Source organism: Galleria mellonella, unplaced genomic scaffold (genome assembly GCF_026898425.1).
Source record: "Galleria mellonella isolate WM207_F2 unplaced genomic scaffold, CSIRO_AGI_GalMel_v1 utg103, whole genome shotgun sequence".
Taxonomy (NCBI): Eukaryota; Metazoa; Arthropoda; class Insecta; order Lepidoptera; family Pyralidae; genus Galleria; species Galleria mellonella.
In genome coordinates, this window is record NW_026441966.1 from 3478687 (window position 1) to 3496400 (window position 17714).

Here is a 17714-nt window from a genome sequence, read left to right on the forward strand (position 1 = left end):
CCATAATGTAACTCTATAGGTGAAAGAATTTTAATTTGTTGAGTAGTTTTTAAGTTGTATCTATTACGAATAAACAAACGGCTACCTTCAGGGAGTTTACCCCATACCTTTGAGTCTAGATGGTCGCATATAGCGCGGATTCAGAGATGTTTCCTTCCACAAACGCTCAAATTCATTACTTTCTACATTGGTTATTAAAATTACCCCTAATATCGTTTATTCATTACCTCTCATGTATAAAAATCGACTAGTTACATTTTTATTATATTATTAAGATTAATAAGATAAAATAATATGTTTTTTAAACTTAAATTTATTACATTTTTATGTGTATGCCTGACGAAGATGTGATAAGGATTGATACATTTTACTCTGTTGCTAATATTATCTGGCTGAGGGAATGAAACCAGATAATGTTATATTTGTACAATAAATAAACAATTAATACATGGGAAAGCCCAGTGGCATTAAATTTTATACAAAATTTCCTGAAATGAACCAGGTATTTCTTTTCTACCGTTCAACAGGCTAATAAATAATTACTAAGTCAATGCTATTCAAATTAATTAAAAAAAATCTTTATTTAAAAGAAATTCATTTCAAATTAATAATATTCACAGAAACATACATTTTTTACTAGCAAATCTGGCAAAGTTTCTAATTTAACAATCTTCATAACTTTATTAACTTCTTCTTGTATATCTGAACTGAGTGGGCCTACTTGTTTCGCTGTCCGTAACATGGTCTTCGCTTTATCCAAATTTCTTTGGTACATTGCTAATAAAGCCAAAACTGCCCAACCATCAGCTAGCAATGGTTCAAATTTGACAGCGGCTGAAGCCCAGCGTTCTGATAAACTTTCTTCACCAAGTTTCATATAAATTCGACTTATAATCAATGCTGAATGAGCACTCGGAGCTATTTTATGAGCGCGAGCAGCTCGTTGGAGTGATGTTTCAAGATTCGTCTTGAACATTCCAACAGATGCTCGTAAAAGAACAGCGGGACACTGCTCTCCGCCTGCTTTTTCTGTCTCATTTAACGCGCTTTCACATTCATCATCCCAACCTCGTATACAAGTTAAACATGAAAGATGTATCTGGGACATAATAGCGCTAGGACCGAATCTTTTCACTCCTTCTTTTATTACCTCTAGTGCCTCCTTTAGTTCACGTCTTAAAAGAAGAGAAGCCGCTCGTATATAGTACAGATCAGGGGTAATTTTTGTTGTCAGTCCAAGTCGAGAGCCCCGTGTCGCACAACCTAACTCAAAACACTGCAAAATCTGTTCGCTGAATGCAAAGCAACGTAAACAAAGAAAAAAAGCTGCTGCAACCAGCAGAGAATTATGTGATGCTACCACGGCTGGTATCCAGAAAACTTCTTTTTCTCCGCTAATTTCTAGCCACTGCTGGAGAAATACCTTCCATTCTTTTGGCAGCTCATATGATTTCCTCATTTTCTTTATAGCTACAAAAGCAGCATAGGGATTTTCATTGAAATGATATAAGGCGTGTAATGCTGCCCATCCAATAGCATTTGTGATGCCTTCAGAATAATCACCTTTTACAGCAATTCTAAAAGCTGCAGCCGCAATATCAGCGGCCTCAGGACCTTTAGCAAATTCCTGAGCTCCGAAGATCCATAATAAGAATCGATTTCTTGGTTGACTACTTAAAGCTTCGAGAATATAATTTCGAGCATCTGTGTCATTTCTTTCCTCTAAACACCTTAGAGCCTTTGAAAGTAAAGACCTGGGGTGAGATCTAACTACTTTTAAACTATTTTCTAAGTGTTTACCTGCAATTCTGCTATCACCTGCTAATCGACATCTTGCTGCAGCTACACGCGCAGGAAGTCGCAACGGAAGAGACTTCGGCGCAAATGATGATGTCACGGCACGTCTACATGCGGCGTGTTGACCTGTCACTATATCTTGCCAGTCAATATATGAACAGTCCCCTGGAGGAAATTGTTTAAGCATTGCTCTTACTCGCATCAATAGACGATTAGCTGCGGTCCTTTTAATACCTTGGTTCATGGATACTGCACTTTTACATGCTAAGTCGCTTAATTCTTTATGAACGGCTAATGCACCGCATTCATTACGTACTCGTCTTACATCGACCACAGTATCTTCAGGTAATGAATTCGATTCTAACTCATTAACAGGTACTGAAGAACCTTCGAGAGATGGAAACCCAATTGTTTCGAATAGACATGCAATTTTGGAATTTGGTGTAAGCGGTTCTGTTAAGTCAAATCTAAGAACAATATACGCGTTATGGCCAAATACATCAGTAACAATATCTGTTTCACGAACACTAACTTTGGCACTAGTGGGCGGTAATTCTAATAATGGACGAACATTGCCTGGAAGATTATTTTCATTAAAAAATAGTAATTTAGCACTAACTGTAACACCGTATTGACCTGGTTCTAGTAATACTCCTGCGTCAATAAACCCCATATAGCGACCACGAACATCTACTTTCCCAAAACGAGGTACGCCAGCTATTTCAAAGAGAAATGGCGTAGATAATCTCTGGCGTAACAGGGAAGGATTTACAAGAACGCGTTTCATAGCATTCCAATAAACAGAATTGCATTGTTCGTTATTCAACAACTTCAAATCAGAAGGAATAAATTTATCTTCATTTGGAACATTAATAACCGTATTGGCTGCTTGACCGCTATTGCTTGATGATGCCCACATGATTTTCGTAGCAGCAGAATTGCTCAAAGACATGCCAAAATTAACAGCTAATTGATCTAAAATGCCATCTAAACTAATAGCTGATACATAAACAGTACCTTCACTAGCTGGAGGAAGACAATGTGCAGATATCATCGTAAGCATCAACGGAACTTTTGAAATATTTTCTACAGTACCTTTAGCCCTTAGATGAACTTGAACTTTGCAACTTGTATTTAGTCCTGATGTTATACAAGCCATTGATACAGTAATGAATATTTCTTTCTCTCCTAACATCAAAGGAAACAAATCCACTGTAGCTCCTGCTCGGTTGTCTAAATTTAACAAAGGATCTGGATCTTTACCTCCCTTCCCACTAGCAGTACGAAGCAAAAGAATAAGAGGTTTGTCCGCACCATCTGTTGAAAATAAGGATCTTTAAGATCTATAAAATTACTATCCGTTTCAAAAACTAATCCGTCGCCCCATTTTCCATCTAAAACAGTATGACCATCATATATTGCTAGGAAAGACCAATCTCCTGGACCTGGACCATCTCCTTTCAAAGTTAAAGTGAGGCTGACACTTTTAGGAGAAGCGTAAAAATCTTCAGACTTTTTATATATACTTGACAAATTTTCTAATGTCGTTGGTGTCTTGTGGCTTTTTTTTATATCTTTAAGAGGCATTTTTCTGTTTAATCAATTACAAAATTGATCTATTTAAACACAATTATAGGTACCAGGTATAATAAGCACATTAGCGTTGTCAATTTAACGTGATCATAAAATAAGAATAGTTCCCCCTCCACCCCTCCCCCATGTGAATCCTTAACAGCATAGATTAAAGATAGTATCTTAATAATAGCATATATATCTGTAATAACAGTAGTTAAATATCAACAACGGTGCTGCCTCTGCAGAGTAATTTAAAAACTAAACTTACTATTCTGAATTAGTTTTAACTTTTATTGAGATTAACTCTATTTATTACAGATAAATGCATTATTAGTCCATCTGAAATTACGTCTAATACCAATAAAAATGCAATATTGACACGTAATTAAAATATTTTCCTCATTTACTCCATAGAATAAGAATAGAACTCTTTTATAACTGTATGGTGTAGTTCCTTCGCCTTTCCCCTTTTTGCTACGTAGAACGAAACATAACATGACGTTGACATTATTTGACAATATTTGGCGCATAGCTGTTGTTCTTGTTTTGAAAATTAATCTAATTGTAATTTGTTGAAAAAGTTCTTTAAAAACATGCTCTAAAATGTATACTTTACTTCATGGTTTTTACAAATATTTGATTCAGAAAGATGAATATTGTGTATTAATTCTAGGACTTGACAATGCAGGCAAAACGGTGAAAATATTCTTTGTAAACATGTTGATGACCAAATTACAATACAATATTTATGCATTAAAAAAATAAGTTCAATGTCTAAATTTCAGACTTATTTGGAGGCGGCGAAAACAAAATTTACAAAGAAATATAAGGCGATGAACCCTAATAGAATAACTACGACCGTTGGACTTAATATAGGCAAAATAGATGTTGACGGAGTCTTACTAAATTTCTGGGATCTAGGTGGACAACAAGAGCTGCAATCACTGTGGGACAAAGTAGAGTATACAAAATAAAAATCATCGTCAGAATTTTGATCGTATCTTGAAGACAACATTATTTCCTTGTAGATAAAAGTCAGCTAATAGTATTCTACCGTCTACCCATTAACATCTCAGTACTTACCACCTATTCCTTATAAAAGGAAGATATTATGTGAAGCAAAATAAAAGATAGCCTATGTTTTAATCTACAATATACTGTATATAGTAAATTTCATTAAAAATAACCATTTGAGAATCATTGTATTAACTTTTTTGCAAATTTTTATGATACTAGTAGTATGAGAATGTAAATATTTGTAAAAAAAAAAAGTGTATATTTGTTACTCAAGTACTTTTACAGAGCTTATCAGATTAATTTCGGATTATTACGCATAAAGACTATATTCTGTATTAAAGGGTTTTATCTATCTTAATTTACTTGAGTAGACTTTCAGTCTACTAGTATTTTATACTTTTTTTATAACCCAAAAGTGGTAAACAAGCCAATATAACCTGTCTAATAGTAAAAAGTCACTATAACCTAAAGAAGTCTGCAACATCAGCTATATCACATGCTCATTGTTAACCATCAATAAACCTTAATAACCACATTAAGGTCTAAATCCACCAAGACTCGGATCCCATTGATATGGTAATGAAATTACAGAGTACAGTTGTATAACATTTTTTTATACAACTTAAAATGGCAAACAAACTGACAGCCCACCTGATGGAAAGTGGTCACCTTTAGATATGAGCAGTACCATGGACATTACAGAGTATACTGTATAACATCTTAGTCCTCAGTAAGGGGTATCATGAGACACTATATACTCTATTATGTACATGTCTATAGATAGCACTTACCACTTTTAATCAAATAGGCCAGTTTGTTTGGTATTCTAAGTTGCATAAAAAAGTATCAATCTATCAGAAGGTAAAATTTATCATGAAAGAAACCTAAATTTAGGATTCCTACATGTAGAATTAACCAGTTTAAAAAATCGTTATTACAGTAGTGATTTTTTTTGCAGTATTATGCAGAGTGTCATGCAGTTATTTACATTGTTGATTCATCAGACAGAGATAGAGTTTCAGAGTCTAAAGAAACATTTGGTAAGAATATTTTGCCTTCTGTTTTATTTTAACATTTACATAAAACATATTATTTTGCAAGTGCCTATTGGAAATTACTTGTATTCACCTTCATTATCCTTGAGGTGTTTCCTTTAAATGAGGTCCAATATGTTTGTATTTCACTTTTTATCTAACATTTTTTACTCAATAATATTTGAATAAAATTTAATACAAAAATGGATCATTTCCTTAGATACTTACATAAAATACTGTACTAACGAACAGTTTGTAATTTTTGGTACTATGCTCATAATTTTAAATTTATTATGTATCTCTCTAATTAAAATAAGAATCATTTTAAATTATAAATATAACTAAATACAATTTAAAAAAGAATGTATTGTATTTTTTGTATTTATAAAAATAATGTTCATTAAAATAATTTACGCAATCTGTAAATAAGATAATTTACATAAATTTATTTAATATATTATGTGTCTGCCTACCTCCAATAAAGGTAGGTGTGAGACATGTACGAATATAAATTTACAAAACAGATTCAAAACTGTCAGATCAATCATATAATGTTTCAGACAGGATGATAGCATCTGAACACCTCTCTGGAGTCCCACTGCTGGTGCTGGCCAATAAACAGGACATTCCGGACTGCATGGGTGTACACACAGTCAAGCCAATCTTCAACCAGAATGCTCACCTTATCGGTGCAAGAGATATCATGTTAATGGCTACATCTGCTTTAAATGGGTATATTATTATAACTATATTGGATATTTCATATTTTAAATTTAATTAATTAACCACCAATAACTCCTTACATGTATAAAATTTTACAATGGTTAGAAAACATCCTAGTTTTGAAATTTTTCCAAATTTAACAAAACTATAAAAATTGTGTCCCATAGAAAAAAAAAACTGACTTCAATTGTGACGAAACTAGTTATTTAATGTAAATTACTGAACCAGTTTTGATAAAATTTCTATGAGATAGATTATATAAAAAATGAAATTTATATATATATATATATATATATATATATATATATATATATATATATATATATATATATATATATATATATATATATATATATATATATATATATATATATATATATATATATATATATATATTCTTTATTGCACTTGTAAATTACATTGTTAATGCATTTATAAATATTGTGAGCAAGGGCACTTATCTCTGACAGAGATCTCTTCCAGTCAACCCAATGTAGTTAGAAAACATGTTGCTAGCGGGCAGCTGAAGTGCTACAACTATTAATATTTAGTGTACATAAACAAATATACAGTTAAATAAAATATTAAGATACATAATAAAATATTACATAAATACATATACTATAAATAAATATGATATCTACCTACTTATACAATGGGTGTTAAAATAAATGAATATACTACCTACAATAGAAATTTAGTTAAATGATTTTAAGATTTGACAGTTCAATTATAAAAATAAATAAATTTATCTTAGATAAAAAATTAATTTTTAATTTTTTTTTTTATTCAAATAGAATGGCAAATAAGCTGACGGCCCACCCAATGGAAAGTGGTAACCGTCGCCTATAGACATGAGCAGTACCATGGACATAACAGAGTATACATTTTAGATAAAAAATGTTTCACCCATGATACCCCCATGTGTTGTCATTCCTGAGAACTCAGGTTTTATTCCTCTGTTAATTTAGAAGCGATGGAATTATGAGGGAACAAACAAAAAAAAAATACAACCAAATTGAGAACCTCCTTGTTTTTGAAATTGATTGAAAAAATAAATTAACTGGTTTTAATATTAATAAAATATAAACAATATTGTTAGAACAAATCAGTAGAGTGTAAATAACATGAAAGACAAAAATTGAAAATTACAATTTTTACTCATTACATCCTATAAATTACTTGTCCACTTATCTAGTTGTACCATAATAAATATTCTAGATCTGACACTCCAGTGAATTCAGTATTAATAAGAAAGAATGCATTCTGCTTGTTTTGTCTTGTGAATAAAATAATCTCATTAAATTTCAATTAAGATTTATCTATTTTTATTGTAATAACAGATTCACCTTGCCTTAGATTATAGACATTTATTATTAAATTATGTATTTTTCGTCGTAGTTCAGGTTCTTTATAATCATTACTTTATTTCGTCTATCTGTAGAACATTTAAATATTAATTTCTATTTTTCTCTCAATATACAATATAACACTAGATAAAAATAAATCCAATCCGCTATAAATCACAACCAAATCCAAACAATTACTTAAACTGATTTGACGATCAGCTAATAAACTGTATATATTTAATGAACCCTTTAATCAGTGCTTAATCTGTAACTAAGAATAAGAATGCATTTAAAATAATTATCGAACTATAATTTAAAATATCTACCTATATTCCTATCTGTCGTAACTTTGTCAAGTTACCAATACGTTTATGACGATGGCGTCAATCATACGGTCCGGCTGATGGTAATGGTTCGGTTACCATAAATAGGTTATGGTAACCAAACCGGTCGCGTGTAAAATCAGCAGTGTCACATACTTGCTATAAAAACTCGACTACGATTAATACTAATTAGCTTTGTAATTTCGCAATAGAAATAATTCTTTTAATGACTCAATAACGTCAGTAATATAAATGAAATATTTAATTTCAGAGACGGTGTGGATGAAGGCATTCGGTGGTTAGTGGATTGTATAAAAAGAAACAGCGTCGATAGACCGCCGCGAAACCACGAAGACAACTTATAGCTGACGGTTCCTGCTAGAAGCACGTATCGTACACTAATACTATGAATAATAATGAGTTTTCCTATTTAGATAATGATGTGACTCGGCCCATTGTTTGTACATACAGTATTGACATTTAAAAATAAAACATTACACGAACTGTGTGTTGCTGTCCTTTTTTACTGATAAATAATACCTTTTGATAAGAGATACGCAATTACTGGATATTCGAGGTGGTGCCTGCACCTGATAAAACACTTCTGATAACAGTACAGTTTGTAACGTCGTGCAATGCTGTGGCTTCAGTGTGGAATGTTTTTGTGAACATTATTTAGTTTTTGTGTAAAGCCTTATCATGGCTTATCCGATGTATGAAGTCGATTGGAGTGTTTTACCTCCAGAACAAAACAGAAGGTAGGTAGTAAATTACTGATGCATGAATTATCAATAAAGTATTTGTTTTATAGTATTTATTGATACAATTGGTTTGATTATTATTAAATTAATACAATTTTATTGAGTAAAGAAAAGCGGATATTTCGAAAGGTAAAACTTTAACGTGTAGGTAGTCCGTTCGGAAATTTAACTCATTTTATAGTGATCAAAACACTGACTTAAAATCCAATTTTCGTCTATGAAATGATAATTAGATAGCAAATATTTTTGTTATAATTTAAATTTTATTTGTTGATTAATATATATAGATTATTCATAGAAGAGACATGAAAAGATAAGAATTTGACTAAAATTTAGCAAACGTCACACAAAACTCGTCGGCCATGTTGAATTTCCTGCAACGCACCACGGAAATGTCAGCTGGCCGCTGTCGTATTATTTCTTTATAAATTTATGTGCTGTGATAAAATATCTACTGGAATATTTTTCTGTGATACGTCAACTAATACGAAATTACACAAATATAATGTATCAGTTTGAATATGAAGTGAAAATATGACAGAAGTCATTAAGAGGTGGTGTGAGATTTCTCTTCAATTTCTATGGTTTATGACTAAATAAAATGCCTTTGGACCTTATTAAACAATCATAAATTATTCTTTAGTTTTTTCTGTTATGATTTAAGAGTGATACAGTGGTAAATACTTAATCTTTTAAGTGATTTTGTTCAATGGTTTTTTACCCTTTTGCACCTGCCTCAATCAAGAACGTTTACCTGTAATCAAAGGAACATTGGATTTCATTAAAAAGGATTATTTTAAGTGGACAAGATGAACGGCTCCGAATCCGGGTAAAATTTTCCTGTATTACTTCATTAAAATAAGTTATAAACAAACTTCTTTGACTATTGAAAAGTATTGCATTTTTATTTCAGTAATAAATAGTACAACCTATTGATGCACTTACCATAAAAATCTTAAGAGTATAACGTATTCAATTAGTAATTGTGTTAACAATAATAATTATATTAGTACAATTACTGTTTAATAAGTATACACATGTTTATATCAACTTATTAAGTACTTGACATCCTTTTTGGAAACTAAAGTTGATTGACTTGTTTTTTTTTTTTTAATAATAATTATATCTTAAAAACTGTTGATTCTTTAGTAATATTTTTTCAACAAATTCTAATTCAACCTATGTTTAAAATTTTACTTGTGTTTTTTTGTAACAGATGTCTATGTTTTATAATTTTTCCTAAACCTTTGTTATATAATATGTAGAAATGCAAAATATAATTTAGCACATTAGTATGTATAAGTATATTGAGCAACACATTAATAATAGTTAATGTTGTAATGATGTAACTAAACTATATTAAACTTTATGGTTTTGAGCAAAGGAATAGCTTGAGTTATGCCATGTTATAAACTGTAATGTGCTATTAAAATATATTAATGAATAAATTATATGAAATCTAAATCTAATACAAGTATCCAAGTTGCTATCTATATCTTTATCTTAAGTGTTGCCTTTTATCAACATTAGATTATTCTCTCTGAATACAATATTTTATATAAAATAATAATGTACATCACAATAAACTTAATTTAAAAATAATCTTAATATAAATCTTTTTTCTTACTTGCCTTTTTTAGTAAAAAAATTAGCATATTTTAACTGAAATAACAATAAAATGAACAAGTTGCTGCAAATAGGTTTTGTGTTAAATGATTATTTTTTATAACATCCATTTTAGTTTGAATTACTAATTTAAGACAAGAAAAAGTATATGACTTACCTCTGTTGTCATAGCACATTATTCTTTTGGGTTTAATGTTAAGATGAATATCTTAGTTAGTATATTAGTTTAACACCATACACTTGAGGAAATTGATTTAGTTTTACTGTTAACACCTTATGTGACATCACATCAATGATCAAGTAATAGATAAGTTGTTTGAATAGGTATATAAAGTTTTTATATATTGTCTTTTTATGATCATACTGATTCTCAGTGTGAAAAACAATATTAATATTTCTTTTCTGATATTCATTCCATATGTTATATTTAATATACAATATGAATATTGATACTAATGAATATTTGAACTAGGTATTTCTATTTTTTTGTGCAAAATTATTATAACTAGTTTTTACTTATGCCTTTGTCTGCAAACCCAGGATAAAAAGTAGTCTGTCATTCCTCATTTCCAATAATATGTGTATAACAAATTTTATAACAGTTGGTTGGATCAAACTCACTTTCTTATATTTTATAATAGTAATAATTCTGAAGTAAGTATATACTTAAAGATATCCCTATGTACTTCAGAATTACTTAATTAATATTTACTTTTTATTTAATTTATAGTTATTTCATTATATTACCCATATTGAATGACTGACCACTAGACAAATGGCAATCAAAATTTACCTGTACATAAATTTTAATTACAATGTATACATGAGGAATAATAAGACATTGACTGTTTCTATCTCATTCTGTCTCATGAATGTGGTTACAATGATGTATCAATAGATTTATTTGCTACTTAGATAAGAGATAGAGCTGTAAAATATCTGATAAATAAGATACAAAATATTAATGTCCCGTTATGACCAAATATGGAATGTTAATTGGTTATACAATGACCTCTTTGGTTTTAAGTTTGGTTGGTATTGAAAATAAATTACCATAGATAGCAAGGTCTGCACACATGTTCTTACATTGAAAACTTATCTTACAAATAGCCAATTTTTTTATAAATATCTTTAAAAGTTAATATTGTTTTAACAAACTGTAACTCGTAAATATTATCTTCCATGCCTTTTTTACCTTTCTAGACTGAACTGAAAGTAGTTTAATAAATAACAGTAGCTATAGATATTGTCATTTATAAAAATATAATTATAGTATTATGATAATTTACAACATTTATTCAGGTTATTTTTGTATTAAAGTATTTTCAGCTAAACAGAAATGTCTCTTTGAAAGTGTCATCTTTATTTTCATTCCAACTCAGGCTGTCTCTTTGACTAAGTCCTGGTTTTGAAGGGATAACAAATGATTGAAACTACAGAATATGAAGGCATTCCACCTTAATAATGATAAGATATAAGGGATACCACAGATACCACAGATGACAGTATATTCTGTAACATCCATGGTACTCTTAATGTCTATAGGTGATAATTACCACACTTTTTTTTTATGGGTGATAATGAGATGCTTTCCTTGCTTGTCTTATTGGTATATGCTATGGGGTGCCAATGAGAGATGACATGTGAGGATAATATCAGGTCAGTTGGCCCTTAGGGCCTATTAATTCAACAAGAATTAACCATGATGGTTTCTGAGGAGAACCATGCGGAAATTGATATGGTCATGTTCCTAGCAATGGAGCTTCTAGATCCCCATTACTAACAATCCATTTCCCTCCATCATAGGGATTAGAACTATTACAAGGATTGACAATTGGTGATGGTTGCTAAATATTTTATGTAAATGAAGATTTAATAATTTATCGCAGCATGGTACAATAGGACACAATTTTATCCTATGAATACCATAGACAACTCCTTAGCATCCAACTAGAGCAAAAGGATTAAAAAAATCATTTATACATACTTCAATCGCAATACCTTACGCTTTGTTTCTTTAAAGGAAAAGGATTGCTAGTAATGGAGTTCTAGCATCCCAATTGTCAGTAATGCACCCTAACAGATCGACCTCCACGCGGTTCCCCCTGGAAACCACCCTGGTTCATTTTTGTGAAATTCGTCAGAATGGGCCTACTAACCTGTTTCACCCTCACCTATTATCTCTCACTGGTACTCTGTCAGCGTATACCGATAGCGCAAGCAGGGTTACCATTACATTATTACCTATTAAAAAAAAATGAGTATTTAAACTCATTAGAAATGTGATGAATGATTAATGAATTCCTTTTAAATGGTGATAATTCTTTGCAGGTTCAACCCGGCTTTTAACATTGCCACAATAAAACAGGTGGTAAATGAGGCTATTGAAAGAGGTAAGAAACATATTGTCTATTATATTTACATACCTAGTTGAGAGTATACGTACCGCGCACCAGGCGACTTTTATATTCTGTCAAAATTCAAACATAAATAATTTTGCTTATCATTCAATGATAATATAAAAAAGTTTTTTAATGTACTAAAACTTTAATCGTATAATATGATTCATATTAAACTATCGCTTGTATTTTAAAATTTAATATAAAAAATATTTCATAAGTTCAAAAACGAATTACGAAGTAGCCACCCAAAATTACAAATGTAGGTATATGTGATATGATTTAAAACGAAAATAATTTAGAAATATTCAAAATTGATTTTGAAAATTGACAGACACTTAATTCAGACGTTGCCACACTGGTACGAAACCACTTGATAGTAATTATCAACTTCGCACTTCACGCTGACTGAATATTTAGTAGCCTTATAATTTTAACGGTTCGCCACTTATTCATATGTTAAAAATTGGTTTCAAACATCCTTATTTAGGGGTTTATTTTACCAATCATTTATATATATAGGTTTGCGGAAAGTACGTATAAAAGTTTTTTAAAAATTTTATTTTATATTATCAGGTAAATCAATTTTATCCCCTTCAAATAAAGAATGCACTTGTGCCAAAAGACTTGAAAGATGTGACGTAGCTTTTTTTATTCATAAACTATTTGGTTTTTGGGAACAAGAAGAAGTCACACGGGGCCAAATCCGGCGAATTGTGTCCTTGTGAGATCTTACTCGCGATTTACAGACTCTGAGCACATCGAAGAATTTTCCATCAACTGTCTGGCCTGGAGGGAGTTTGATGGACAAGAACATCGAAAAAAACAATCAACATTAATAATTTCCATCTAACTCTCTCGAGGTAATTGAAAATGCCGTTAACAAGCATCCAGCCATATTTTGCAATATAGCGACGTATCGTATAGTAAAAGACAGATGTGACCTTTTTTTTCACTATTCAAGCGTTGTGTCCTTGTGAGATCTTACCCGATTTACAGACTCCAAAGATCATGAGTTCGAGATTAATAATTTCCATCTAACAATATATAGCGACGTATCGAGTGTTTCCGCAACAACAATATTAATTCTCTGTATCAGATATTTCTGATGTACATATTTATTAATTCAACATATTGAAAAACTTTTAAATAACTAATATATTGGTTGATCTAAATATGATCGTATATTTATAAACCCCTTAATTATAGGTTTAGTCTAATTATGTATATGAATTTATTACCTAGCTATTATGACACATATTTATGCTTTAGATATTAAACTTAACTACATTAGAAAGTGACTAATAAAAATGTTAAGTCTTCTTTTTTAAACTGCTTGAAAATATGAATACATGCTTAAAAGACATGCAAAAACTGCTTAAAATATTTCTCTAAATAGTTTCCACCTGCTAACAGTATGTCATTTTTTCTTCTATGTAATTGATTAGTCTAAATTTACTCTGAAACTAGCCTTCCGTAAAGCAAATGAATCTCAATTCTTAAATACGGTGAATGATACTCCAAACTGAGGGAATTTAACATTTGAATCAAGAAAGGTGAACGTAATACAAGTATAATAAGAAATTTCACACATTCAATTTATATTTGTAAATGAAAATGCAATACCAATACCAATGAGAAACGATAGGTGAAGACGAAGTCAGATCGCTTGTACCATTGTAACGGGTTAACGACGTAAGATATATCTAGCAGGATACATTGCTAGCATTAAGGTTATTCCTACTTACTAACAGTAGTTAGTAATACTAATAAATTTACTAATAATTCTTTCCCCCATATAACCTATATTAAAATACAGAGCAAACTACAATTACTACACTTACACTCGGCTTTGTCTTTCTTTGCCAGTTGGATTAAAAAGAATAGTTTTTGTATTTATTCACAAGTTTGTCCCTTAGTTGTTGTAAATATTTATATTTGTATAGCAAATCTGTATGCAAATAGTAGCACTGTATAGTAACAATAAAACATCTATAATTTTTCGACCTAACCGCTTAGCTTTAAGTAGCCGCACTCAACAAATGCACTGATCTATGCTTTCTATGTGTGTGTGCCGTCCGTAAACAGTCGCGCCGGTTTCAGTGCGTATGCCCACACCCACCCGTCTCCGGGACCTCATCAGACAGATTAGAGCAGCCAGAACTGCTGCCGAAGAGAGAAGTGTCGTGAACAAAGAGTGCGCGTACATACGGTCCACGTTCAGAGAAGAAGACAGCGTTTGGAGGTGAGTTCAAAGAATATTTTCTATACATTCTTTTTTTTTAATGGATGAATGGAATGGTAGTAAAACTGAAAGCCCGCCTGCGCTAAAGGTAAAAATATACACTGGCGGGGCACCAGTGAAGGTATATATATATATATATATATATATATATATATATATATATATATATATATATATATATATATATATATATATATATATGATAGGTGAGAATGAAAAAGCAGGTCAGTTAGCTCATCGTGATTAATATACCTGGAATTTAGTACAATCGTTTTCAAGGGGGACCATGTGGATGTCGACCTGACAGGGTATATTGCTAGCAGTGGGACTGGTAACCCGCATTACTAACTCTACCATGCATACGTTATGGTAAAACTGAAAGCTATAGTTCAACTATAGTATTTCTAGTTTTGTTGTTGATGAAACTAAACATAACAACTTTCGCTGAGGAACATGAGTAAAAATATACAAATAATTTTTAATACAATGGTAATACTTTTGTTATCGCTAGTTGGCGTTGTGTATATATATATATATATATATACACAACATTTTTAATATACCACCACTAAGTTCCAACACTTAGAAAAAACAGAAATTATGTACAAAACTACTTTTGTAATAATCTTCTCGAAGGAGCAACAATATGAAAATAAAAAGGCATTAGAGAGATCCCAAGAAACATTGGTCTCGATGCTTTTTTTTGTTATTATTACTTTTAATAAATACCATATTTTATAAGAATTTTTTATTTTTTTTTATTTCCTACATTTGAAACTCATTAATTAAAAAACATACTTAAAAAAAATACTTAATATATCGCTCCGGTACGGGCGATATTGAAATGAGTGATAACTTTTTTTGCTATCAAAATCTCGAGGAATCCAATAAATCTCAAATCTCATTGACATCGAAATATATAGTAACAATATAAAAATAATAATATTAGTTCATGCACCCATTACAGAGAAAAAAACGGTTGCATTTACTTATTATCAATACAAATATGCATTTGCGGTTTCTCTAAAGGCCACACCCCAATCCAAGGCCTCGTTCAGACCATCGACCTTCTATATAATTTAATTATTATTCCTTTACAAAACAAGTTGGGCAAAGGTGTCTCTCTACTGTTTCCACTTACAATTATTAGCTTAGATAGGTGTGCCATAGACTCGGTCAAGTACATTTAATAATTTTGATATCTAATAATAAACATGTAATAGATATTGAGAACCGAATGTAAAGTATCACACACAAGCCCAAGAGGTTTAAGTGGTACTAAAAATCCAATTTTTTTTAATGTATTTATGTATGATAATTAAATAAAAAAAAAAAAAAAACCTGTATCTTCGATTCTGACCGCCTAAATTAATATATAAAGTACCCTGTATGTTCATCTTTAATATAGCCTATCTATGTTCTACATTTCGTTTAAATCCGTTCAGCCAAAGCGTGTTTAAATAACAAACATTACAATCACTAAACTCAAACATCTTTTACAAACTGTTACATTTATAATATTGCCACAAAATATATCTTAAATACACTATTTACAGTAAATTATGATTAGTATTTAAATACTAATACAGTAACCTGGACGAAACAGTATACTCTGTTATGTCCATGGTACTGTTTATGTCTATAGACGACGGTTACCAATTTTTATCAGGTGGGCTGTCAGCTTATTTGTAATGTTTTCACGTGACCTACAAATCGTGAAAAAGTGATATAAGCATGACACTGTCCATGTTCGTTCTAATTTCATTGTTTGCCACTAACTAATCAATGTACGGCTGCAAAAAGCTTGATCAATCAAGCAGATCATAGCGTCATAAGGTCGTTTTAGACAAGTATAGAGATTTTTTCTCTGATACGAGGTATTTTTTATACAATTAAAAACGGTGAACAAGAAAAGTGATTACCTGATGAAAAGTGACAAGTGCAATAACCGTCGCCTATTGACAAGAACAACACCATGGGCTTCAATGTACGCTATGACATTCTATCAGCTGATTAGTTGATTGGAATTGTTTTGTTTCTTCTGTTGTTGAATTCTGTCACTATTAGTATGCATGCGACTGGCAACACTCAAAGATTTACTACTAAAATTATTACCAAAAGTTCTACAACCTTCCATCAATCAATCTCCGACCGTTAATCAGTCCACACACATTTTGCGACACGTATTTCACCTTTAAACGAGGCATCTTTAGGCAAATTAATAGATCGCTGCTCGGAGCCTTGTGTTAACAGCTCGGTGCCCAAATTGCGAAAAAAAAAACTAAATTAGCATCTAGTTCAATAAAAAACAGAAGGCATATAAAAGTGGTTTGTTATTATAACGTCACTAACGTTGCTTTTCCATATTCTATCAGCAATGGAAATCAAATCTATCTATCTATCTATAATTTACAAGAGATAAGGAAAAAACCTAATGTTATAATATAATATTCCACTCAAGTCGTGATCACTACAACAACGTACATATTCACAATATTTATGAATACGTTCGTTCAATATATACATAATTAATTCGAAATCATGAACAGATCCCTTTATAAGATTGTACCACCAATTAAACTGAGTATTTCTCCCAAAGAAAGCGAGTCTAAAACAACTAAAAATTCAAAGAATATCTGTAAAGTTTTCCATTACAAACTTGAATGTTATACACGCGATATTACGGAAATCCAAAATTTTTTGTCAATGCCTCGTAATGAGCATTATCACTATGATATTTCACATTGTAACATTTGAATCGACTATCATCACAAAACTATAAATAAGCCTGTATATATTATTGGGAGATTTTCTTGCCATTTTATTTGTTAATATAAATATATATTTGTTTTTACATGTCCAGAC

At 30.9% G+C, this 17714-nt stretch overlaps 3 protein-coding genes across 7 annotated transcripts in view; 2 read left to right on the top strand and 1 right to left on the bottom strand.

Moving 5' to 3' along the window:
- Positions 1–579: 579 nt before the first annotated feature.
- Positions 580–3483, bottom strand: LOC113517438 (uncharacterized). Its single transcript, XM_026902101.3, is given in 2 exon segments — positions 580–3111; positions 3114–3483. Coding segments are annotated over 2 exon segments (2778 nt in total). The 5' UTR covers positions 3385–3483; the 3' UTR covers positions 580–604.
- Positions 3484–3873: 390 nt separating this feature from the next.
- Positions 3874–8326, top strand: LOC113517512 (ADP-ribosylation factor-related protein 1). The gene is made up of 5 exons (XM_026902201.3): positions 3874–4068; positions 4158–4328; positions 5348–5429; positions 5984–6155; positions 8090–8326. The coding sequence occupies exons 1-5, from the start codon at positions 3976–3978 to the stop codon at positions 8181–8183; spliced, it is 612 nt and encodes a 203-aa protein (XP_026758002.1). The 5' UTR covers positions 3874–3975; the 3' UTR covers positions 8184–8326.
- A 54-nt stretch (positions 8327–8380) lies between these two features.
- Positions 8381–17714, top strand: part of LOC113517437 (AP-1 complex subunit gamma-1) — a 39472-nt gene continuing 30138 nt past the window's right edge. The window contains exons 1-3 of one of the 5 annotated variants that reach the window (XM_052899190.1): positions 8381–8576; positions 12537–12598; positions 14708–14849. In XM_052899190.1, the coding sequence (XP_052755150.1) occupies positions 8518–8576; positions 12537–12598; positions 14708–14849 (263 nt within the window). In that variant the 5' untranslated portion in view covers positions 8381–8517. Of the gene's footprint in view, positions 8577–8943; positions 9409–12536; positions 12599–14692; positions 14850–17714 lie in introns of those variants that run through there. The other 4 variants (XM_052899104.1, XM_052899151.1, XM_052899229.1 and 1 more) reach the window with 4 other exon arrangements.

Coding starts and splice junctions, on each gene's coding strand:
- LOC113517512 (XM_026902201.3), top strand. CDS start 3,976: ATGTATACTTTACTTCATGGTTTTTACAAATATTTGATTCAGAAAGAT. Junction 4,069..4,157: donor TTGACAATGCAGGCAAAACG/GTGAAAATATTC, acceptor TCTAAATTTCAG/ACTTATTTGGAGGCGGCGAA. Junction 6,156..8,089: donor GCTACATCTGCTTTAAATGG/GTATATTATTAT, acceptor ATTTAATTTCAG/AGACGGTGTGGATGAAGGCA.